Source organism: Microtus pennsylvanicus, chromosome 22 (assembly GCF_037038515.1).
Source record: "Microtus pennsylvanicus isolate mMicPen1 chromosome 22, mMicPen1.hap1, whole genome shotgun sequence".
Classification (NCBI taxonomy): Eukaryota; Metazoa; Chordata; class Mammalia; order Rodentia; family Cricetidae; genus Microtus; species Microtus pennsylvanicus.
Genome location: NC_134600.1, coordinates 21,177,582 through 21,187,328, shown reverse-complemented (window position 1 = coordinate 21,187,328; position 9,747 = coordinate 21,177,582). Strand labels below are relative to the sequence as shown.

The 9,747-nt window shown below is 44.8% G+C and overlaps 1 protein-coding gene across 1 annotated transcript; it reads right to left on the bottom strand.

Moving 5' to 3' along the window:
* Positions 1 to 1,575: 1,575 nt before the first annotated feature.
* Positions 1,576 to 9,152, bottom strand: Adcyap1 (adenylate cyclase activating polypeptide 1). Its single transcript, XM_075956297.1, has 5 exons — positions 8,478 to 9,152; positions 8,021 to 8,131; positions 5,816 to 5,947; positions 5,279 to 5,377; positions 1,576 to 4,224 (listed from the first exon to the last, which is right to left on the bottom strand). The coding sequence occupies exons 2-5, from the start codon at positions 8,128 to 8,130 to the stop codon at positions 4,035 to 4,037; spliced, it is 531 nt and encodes a 176-aa protein (XP_075812412.1). The 5' UTR covers position 8,131; positions 8,478 to 9,152; the 3' UTR covers positions 1,576 to 4,034.
* Between the last annotated feature and the right edge of the window lie 595 nt (positions 9,153 to 9,747).

Genomic DNA, 9,747 nt, shown 5'->3' with positions numbered 1-9,747 from the left:
GTATGCAAGGAGCATAACCTGATGATTATTTAATATAAAAAATAACTAACTTGTAAATATATGTTCCTATCTATATATGTCATCAAATTCTAAATCTAAGTGGTCTTAAACTTCACACACACCAGCGTAGCATTTTTATTTAAAATGTAGGCTCATTGATTCTGGTGTAACCCTAGACTTTGCGTCACTAAGAAGGCCCCAATTATCTTGTTACAAAAGTGCAACTACATGTCAGTCAAGCTCTTTCACCATTATACCTACCCATTTCAGCTGTTTAATCTGTATTATATTGGATCTCTATGGTCCCAGTCCTTAGAGCAGCAAGGCACATATTTTAGACCCTTGAAAACTCAACTATCTGAAGTCTTCATATTAATGCCTAGCATTTATCCTGTATAAAAAATACACCAAGTGAAATTGCATGTCTGAATTTCACTTGATGTCAGCCAAGTTTAGGGCTTTTCTTTACTTCTTTGACAAATCATTATATTATCCCTCATTAAAACAAATTGTCTTTCTCCATTTTTTTTATTTACTACACTGTGACATAGAGAGAGGAAAATTACAAATGAAGAAAATGTTTTCCTTAGCTAATAAAATCTGATATAAACTAATTATGTTATATTCTTTTCTTATTTTCTACATATACCTAATTTCTAGATTTGGGCTCTTCCATATATGGTTCTAAAATGCTGAGTTATGCTCTAAGAATAATTTTTGAAGTTTTACTAGCCTTTAAATACTATTGTGACATATTTAGTGATTTTTTAATAGAGTCCAACTAATTTTAGTAATTTTTAGAATGAAAATATGACATTTTACATTAAATAGTATGAACTAGTGATTCTCAAAGTATTTTTAACCCAGAAATAGCCAAAAATACCCCTGGAAATGTATGGGGTTTTCATATGAAGGCTTTCCTTTAAATCTTACTTATTTGAGTTAGTAGCCTATATTATACACAGATGACCTTACTATTTTTCTTTAGGCTTCAAGGTACATTTTCTTTTAAACTCTGGTTAACGCTGATTAATCATGTCCTTGATCCTTCTACTGAAAACATCCTTGTGAACAATAACTCACATCTCTAAATACATTGTACGTCCCCAAACTGATTATTTACACCATTTTTATACAAAATTTCATTAAGACCTAGCTAGTATACAGGTACTTTTTTTAAAAGCTAAATAACTACTTTACAAGTGTTCCTAACACTGCAATATGATATGCTACCACTGCCTGGTAACTTTCTGAATACTAAGCCATATATGTGCATACCAGCAGACAGAAACTAATCTATGTAGCTTACAAATGTTCAAGCATCTCTATCTATTCATGGGCTTAGTGTTTTCTTAGGCTTCTCCATCTGATCAGCTACTTTAAAGTTTCTTTGTTGAGTCCAGTACCTCATCAAACAGATGTTAGAGTACAATTTATGAAATGCATGAATGTTTAGGCTGATAAATATTCCAGACATGAAAAAAATCTTATGGCTGTTAAAGAAATATAGTACTTTAAAAGATTTAAAAATGACTATTTCCTGAATATGTTTTTTCTCCAAACATTAGACCAAAGTGAATTGTTTACAAAAATTTATTCATACAAATTTTACACGCTTTATATAACAGTTATCAAAGACCTAATTATAGATATTATGTGTGTAATAATGCTTGGTTAATATGTTTTTATAATCAGATGCACACAAAATAAGAGTTTCAAGACTAACATCTACCTATATCATCACTATATCATAAATCTGCTCCAGATTAATAAGGCTCTTGGCATTTCTAAAAAGTATACAAAAGGTTAAATTTGGTGATCACTGTAAAATGCTTGCCACTAGCCACGTGAACACTAAGTTAGACTTCATAAAGAAAAGGTTCACTAGAGCCTTGTTTCACCACTAACAGCTGACACAAATACAGAAAAGTCTGCCCATTACCAAAGAAACAATTAAGACTAAAACGCAAGCTGATGTGTTGCAGCATTGTAGGGCCACTAAATAGCCATCTGTGAATCGTGGCGATTTAAAAGGCAAAGAAAGGCACTAAAGCTGCAAACTGCATCCCGGGTCACATTGCCTGAGGAGACTGCAGAAATAAAGATTGATCCTGTAGCCGGACACAGGCTGAGATCAAATGCCTGCTTTCTCTGTTTGCAATGTGATCACGGGACAGCATCCATCCACCCGCCTGGGAATGCAAATACAGTTCTGTTTTTTTAGATGCCTGACTTCATACTAACCAAATCTGTACAGGAAAAATGAAAAGTACTTTAAACTTTACAAACTAATGGGGGTTTTTTTCTGTTTTCTGTTTTTATTTTTGTTTTTTTTTTTATTTTTTGAAAATTTGTACCTAAAATTTGGAGACTTGCTGGTTTGTTGTTGCTTGGTCTGGTTACTGGGTGAAGGTTCTTTTGCTTATAAAGATTACTCCACATATGTTCAAGAAATTGACAAGAAACAGACATGCTTTCTTTAGCCAAGACAGGATACAAGAGTGGGTGTGGGACCCTGCTTAGCCCACTCTTGACCAGAGATATAAGATAGTACTCATACATATGAAGATGGGGTTTAAATGATTTATCAGTTAGTCAAACTGAGCAGTATTGGAACACTACACATTCTAATATGACAAAGATTGGTTTTATGAAACAATTTTACTAAGCAATAAGCCATAATGTAGAAAAATACATTTTACCTACAAACTCAATAAACAAGAAACAAAAGGTTCATATTTAGTGCATAATTACTTCGTGGTAGCTACACAGGGGTTCCTAAACTTCACAGTCACTGCTTGCATCAAACAACAACAAAATGAGTAGCATTCACAAACTTAAGTGAAAATGGCAAATGATTCTTAAACAATGCAGGAGGGTAGGGGTAGAAAGGAGAGTTCTCCAGAAAAACCACAAAGAACAGGGGTGGCTTCTACAGAATAGGATTCAAAGAGGGGGATCCTGGCCATTTCACCAAATGAGAAGCATGGATAGCACTGGAGAAAAACACATTGTACTTTGCACTCGATTCCAGGATCCAGCACCCAACTTGTCAGGCAGTGGAACCTACAAAGGGGCTGGACTTGCCCCCCAGATTCTCAGACCTGGGGCAGTTCTCAAACCAGTCCCTCTGCAGAGTCTTCCTCTGCCACCCACGCTCTGCCTCCTCCAATCCGCCTCTATTTCTTTCACCTTGTTCCAATTGCCCTAACCTTGGGATAGTCGGTTCCCTGGAGAATCAGGAAGTACAGAAAAGAGAGCTTTATCTCCAAGCCGGTCTCCTCTGTACAATTCCTCAACTTTTCTCCCAGGGAATGACGTAAATTCTGGGGAGAAGCACAATTTGGATCGAGCTGTTGTTTAATTAGAATTTCCTTCTGGGCTGAGAGTCTGAGGAGAGACAAATACACATAAAAGGAGAATCAAAGAAAGCCAAAGTGTTGGAATTGCCCGCAGCCAATGGGACAAAGCCCCTTTGAGTTAGTTAGGCTGGGATTCAAGCAGCCTGCCCCAGAGACTCACAGGGAAAGGAAGCCCTTCAGCAATTTCCCCAGTCATTACCTCAGAATTCCCTGGAGCAGGGCATCTTTGTTTTTTGTACAGTAGCAAACGGCCATTTTTGGTACCTTCAGGCCTGTTGTGGATAAAAATACTATCCTTTAATTCCAGTTTACAAAAATAGGAGTAATATTCAAAACGATGATTGTCTATTTTTTCTATTCATTTTATATAAAAACATAAACAGCTCAGGCGAATTTTCAATCCTTGTGCACGCTTAAGAATTGCTCTCTGTTATACTTATATATATTCTTAATATATATTTATAATATATATCAATAATTGGTCCACAAAGTATATCTGTGCATTCTCTAGTGCTTCGTAAAAAGAAAAACAATATTATTATCAAAATAGTCATTTAATGGCTTTACTTCATACATAAATACATGTTTGGAAAGAACACATGAGCGATGACTGGTCAGTCAGTTTGGAAAACGAATTTTCATGTTATACACACAGTAGCTGGCAACTCATCGCTACAAGTACGCTATTCGGCGTCCTTTGTTTTTAACCCTCTGTTTATACCTTTTCCCTAGCACGGCCGCCAAGTATTTCTTGACAGCCATTTGTTTTCGGTAACGGCTGTAGCTATCGGTGAAGATGCCGTCCGAGTGGCGCTTGGTAAGGGGTGCCCGGTCGTCCGCTGCGCCGCCGCCTAGATTCTCGCTGCAAGGAGAGGGGGCGGGGCAGGAGATAGGTTGAGTGTGTGCGAAAGAAACAAGTGTGCCCTACCCCCACGCAGGAGCCTACGGGATTCTGAACTTCCCTGCGCAGCCCTACTCTGCCGCACCCCAGCTGACGGGAATACTGTGACAGAGACCCGGGGGACCCTCCTTCCCACCCACAGATTCCTAGCTGTGGAAACACGCTGCAGGACTTCTACGACCGGGACCCATTCAGATCTTTCCAGATATTTCTGAAGCATCCCAGGCGTCCAGAGAGTGCTCGCTCTTTAATCTTTTCTCCAAAGGTTTCTTCTCAAGATTACATTATCACTATTTCTAGCTAAATTGTACCTTTCCACTACCGAACATACCACGGTTGCTAAAGGCCTCACTGGCTCCTGCTAAATTATCGATCCCACAAATCTAGGCAAACACGGATACTCCTCTCTCTTTGCCTACGTTAAGTTGAAAAAAAAGTGATAGTGATATAAAGCGACAGGCTGTAGGCAATATTTTTCACCGCATGAATTATTCATGGTTAAAATCTAATCGGCTTCCCGGTGGGCTTGATTTAAATGTTGCCTTCTGCTGACACATGCAAGACCTTAGCTCTTGGTTTGTCTGGCCGGAGCAAAAACGGTTTCTTTCAAGTATCTAAACTGGGGACTTTGTGCCTTAGGTTTGCCTTCATAGTAAACGTGATGCCAAATTATGGCAAGCGCTTTCACGAACCTCGAGGGTTTTGAACGACTGGTAAGGGGGCCATTTGATTTAACTTGTTCTCATTCAACAAGGATCCAAACCCCAATTTTCCTACCCTCTTTCTCTCTCACGGGGTCTCTGGCTCTTAAGTTTAAAAGCCCAACTTCTAGATCTCCGCCCGAGGCTGGTAGTTTCCACCTACACGCCAGGACGCAGACACACCCTCCCGCGCACAGGCGCTCTGGAGCGCAGAAACGTACAAGATATGCCCCGCCCTCCCTACGCGCTCTCAGTATTGTCACCCAGCCTGGCGCGCTCCTCACCCGCGGATTAACTCGGTCACAAACTCTTACCCCACGCCCCTGGCCACGACCGACTGCAGGTACTTCCTGGCGGACAACTGGTCCAAAACTTTGCGGTAGGCTTCGTTAAGGATCTCGTGGGCGACATCTCTAACGGGGAGACAAAATATGAGACCTGGGTCACTCACTGCCTCGGTTTTAAAAGTGACAACCAAGGTCCCCACTTGCTGGGCTTTCGAGGAGGATAACCGGGCAACTACTAGAGACACCCGACCTGAAGTTACTTTGGGAAGTTCCCGGGGATAAATCTAAGATAAGATTTAGTCCTGGCCCCTGGGGTGACCTGAGAGCGCCCCACCTACGGAGTTGCACACTCACGGACACCTCTCATGCCGCAGTTTTCAGTCCGTGATGCGGCATCAGGTTCACAGGGATCTGTCTGCTAATTTTCTGGATTCACCCAGATAGAAGGGAGACTTAGACTTTCATAGGAAGGCCCTAGTTTTAGAGCAACTATCGGGTTCCCTCCGTCCTCTCCTCCCTCCCCCCGCCCCCGTCAGGTCAGGCGGAAGTCTGGCGGGTTTCTACCTCCTGTCCGCAGGGTAGTAGAGGGCATAGGCGTCACGCAGCGCGGAGGCGGGGCTCCCTACGCCCGGGGGGTCCCAGTCGTAGAAGTCCTGCAGCGGGTTCCCGTCCTGGTCGTAAGCCTCATCTTCTGGCCTGTGGGATAGTCAGAAGGAGAGTCAAAAGTACCTCTCCCAGTTCTGCCAGGTCCCAAGAATTTATTTTCTTTCTTCGTTATGGCCTCCCACGAAGAATTGTCCTTTCTTCTAGAACAGTCCTAGGGACGAGGTAAGGGAACTACACCGCAGCAGCAGTTCCTACTTCACGCTCATGTCTCTTCAAGCGGATCAATGATCCCAAGAGAACTGAACAACCGTGTAGACCCCAATACCTGGCCTAGTGAAAGGCCAGCCCTCTCCCCACCAAGTAGCATTTAGAACGCACCAGAAAGATCCTAAGAGATGATATGAGCCAAGGCAGTTAGACCCAGAGCAGAATGGAAGAAGGGTGAGTGGGTAGGTAGGATTCAGGAGGCCACCTCTGGCAGCAGCCACCCCCATCCAAGCCGTCCAACCCAGGGGAGCCCTTCCCTGCGCGGATGTAGGTCACAGAGAACCTCCGGCTTCTATTTTGGGCTGGAGAGAATCTGCTAGGAACATGAATAATAGATGCCCCTAAACTTAGCTAGTTTGGCTCATTCTGTGGCGTGGCGGAGTGCTCCAGTGCCTATCACCCAGGAAAAGTGCTAGGCACACGGAACTTTGAGAATAGACCGAAGTGAAAGGACGAGGGCTTTCGAGTCAATTAAACAAAGAGTTTCTGCTGATCTATTAGCAACAGAGCAGAGGCTGGATTCCATCTCAACTCCAGAGCGCAAGGGAAGGGGTCGACTGGGGACTGACATTCCGTAGGTATCCAGGGATCTCAGGCTCCTCACATATCACCTTCATGTCCGACAGAGGACAGGCAGAGGAGAACAAAAAAAAAAAAAATGCAAAGCCGAGTGGCTTTTGGCCCTTGGAGATACGCGGAATATAATAGGGACAAGTAACATTGCCCAGGCAGAGTCCCGTCGTACTTGGGTCGCTCTATTGCCTTTTCGCCCTCCCTGGAGAGACCAGAGTCGGGTGAGATCCTCCGCACCGCGCACATCCAAGCTCCCACCTCCCGGTATGCCCCCAGACCCTGAACTAGGATCTTTCTAGCCATCCACTGGGCGCCCACATGCAGGCGTCCTCATAAAGAAGAGAGAGGATTCCTGTCTGCCAGTACATCAATGGGCAGATGCCCCGCAAAGGCAGAGGTTCTTGGGCGCGGCTACAAGAATCAGCTCGTCGCCGCGTGCTCCTGACTGTCCTGAGTGCCACCCCGCATCCATGTAAGGCATGCCCACGCATTTCCACTGTCCCGCATACAAGTAGTGGGCTCTGGGGATGAAGTAGGGAACCCGGGCAGCGCCGCACAATTAGAAGCAGATGCCAAGACAAAAATCAGGTTTTCTGCATCCCCAAGTGGGCTAGGTTGCCCTCCCAACCCCTCTAGCCTGCTGTTTTTTCTCTCCTTTGCATCCTTTTCTTCCCCCTCCCTGGCTGTCTCCTTCTTGGGTTTCCGTCTCTCAAGTAGCTTTTCCTTAACCTTGGCTGACCAAGACCCCCACCCCTAAGACGTTTAGGGCTCAAACTCTAGTTGAAAAGGACTCATTTGAAAGAAAGCTGTTCCAGTAGAAAAGAATTCGAATGAGACAACAGGAAGGGCGGAGGAGCGAGAGACCCCGCCCCAATAGTCCAGACTGGGCAGTAACAAAGCAAAGTGGAGCGAGCTTCAATCTCAGCCCCGGGCTTTGCTCTGGGAGCGGAAGTTCTCCAACTCATCCTAAGAAAAGGTAAAAGGAGCCAAGCGGAGAGAGGCACTTTGACCCCTCCTTTAGACAAATTGGAGGAGGGAAGGTTTCTACAAGGGTCGGAAACTCACTCCCTTTATGTGGGTTTTTGGGCTCCACTGGTGAGGAGGGAGTGAGGCTGGCTATACGAGAGCTTCCTTGACCAGCCCAGCCCCCCCACCCCCCACCCCCGCTTAGCTAGGGACCTGGTACCCTACCAAAGGCTATAGAAATGCCCTGTCTGCGCAGGAAGCTATGCTTAGCCGCGTGCGATCCAGAACTGTAGGGAGGCGACCGGGAAGTGGTGTCTGCCGAAAGGAAAATCTAGCTCAGCCTATGCTAGCACCTACCTGATTCCAGGAAAACGGAGTCCAGCGGCGGCAGGTGAGCAGGAGACGCTGCTATGCATTATTATCCCGTAGACCAGCAAGGCCAGCCTCACTCCGCTACACATGGTCATTCTACAAAGCAGGAGGGAAAAAAGGGCACGCAGTAAGTGAGATTGCCCCTGGTTTTCCACCTTCTAACCTCAAAAAACTCCTGGGAGCTGGGGGAGCCAGAGAAGCTGCGGCTCCTTGTGTTCAACGCCACTTAGCCACGCTGGTGCGTCTGACCACTTCTCCCTTGGTATAATTCGAAAAAAATAGCTATGTGTGTGTACCCAGTAACTAGCCAGACCTTGAACTAAAGAAGGCTAACTCATACACTGATATTGCTGCCTGCACGCGGGAGAGAGCCTATAGTAAATTGAATCGGTTAGTATGGTATGGTAAAAAGCCCCCCTCCCCCCTACTATTTGACTCTTACCGCTGCAAGGAGAGTGTTGGCTGCCAAGTAGGACGGAGGGCAAAGGGCTCCTTTGAGTTTCCGGGCTGGAATCACAACCCGAGAGGCATCACTCACTGTCTGGCACTGGTGTCTGGAGAGAAGCCGCGGGAATTAGCTGGAGGAGCTGGGGGGGACTTGTTTGCCGAGGCAAAAATTCCGCTCAAAACTTTGTAGACGCACAGAATTAGGAAGGAGCGTGACACTGAAGGAAGTGGGCGAGAAGAGAGATGTAGAAGACAGAGTAGGCGAGCAGCCAAAGGGAGGGGGAGCAGAATGGCCTTAAGTCCGCCTGGGGAAAGAAGCTAGTGGGTAAGAAAAAGAAGGAAAGTCAAGGAAGAAGGGAGGATAGGAAAGGAGAGGGCTAGCCCAGGCTGCCAGCCTCTGTGGGAGATGATCCGGCAGCTTGCAAGAGTCAGAGGCACCTTCTCTGTTCCGAGGTCTCAGGCTGCGTCTGAAGATGGGGCTTCTGCTGATGCTGACAGAGGTGGCTGGCCTTCTGCTCGTATTTATATATGCAGTTAATAAAAAAAACTACCCGTATATGGTTTCAAGAGACACCTCTTTGTCAACATCTGTCTGCAGTTGCCTTCAAGTACAGAATATTTTGGTTGCACTGTAGTGCTCCGATTTTTATTCATGATATGACTTCCTTTTTTTTTCTCAGTCACGTAATGATCCGGTATCAGTAAAAGACGTCAGCATCCTAGTCCCTCAAGGAACATATTAACTATTCTGTGCTGTCCTCCAGGATGATAAGATCCGGAGTCATCAGCTTCTCATAAACACCTTTCACTCGCACAATCCAATTTTTAAGAATTTCAATTATTTTGATGGTTTTCGATTTCACCCATTTCTCAAAGACAAGTGAAGAATTCGTGGAATTTATGGGATGGGGAAGTCATGTTTTTATTGTGTCTCTTCTTTATACTTTTTACTCAAGCCCCATCGAGGACAACTCTGATCCTTAGAATTAAATACCATCAAGCTCTCCCATTAATAAATTTAATTTCGATCTCTTTAATTTCTTGCTTGTGCTTTTTCAGATAGGCAATTAAATGTGGAAGTCGTTTTGCGTTTGAAAGGGAAGTCTTAGAGGATTTTCAGTAACTATCTAATGAGTCTGGCTGTGTTGACAGTCTGTCTCTGAGTAGATTGATGAGAAGGGAAGGCAGCCTTGGGAGCAAAGCCTGTGGCGCTGTCCAGGCTCTGGGTGCTGAACTGTTGGGCGCAGATGCTACAAGCACTGAAA

What these genes read in the sequence shown, in the direction of transcription:
- Adcyap1 (XM_075956297.1), bottom strand. Translation starts at nt 8,130, where the DNA reads ATGACCATGTGTAGCGGAGTGAGGCTGGCCTTGCTGGTCTACGGGATA. An exon ending in TACTACCCTGCGGACAGGAG is followed by an intron (nt 5,378 to 5,815) that starts GTAGAAACCCGC and finishes TCTCCCCGTTAG; the next exon opens with AGATGTCGCCCACGAGATCC. An exon ending in GTCGTGGCCAGGGGCGTGGG is followed by an intron (nt 4,225 to 5,278) that starts GTAAGAGTTTGT and finishes CTCTCCTTGCAG; the next exon opens with CGAGAATCTAGGCGGCGGCG.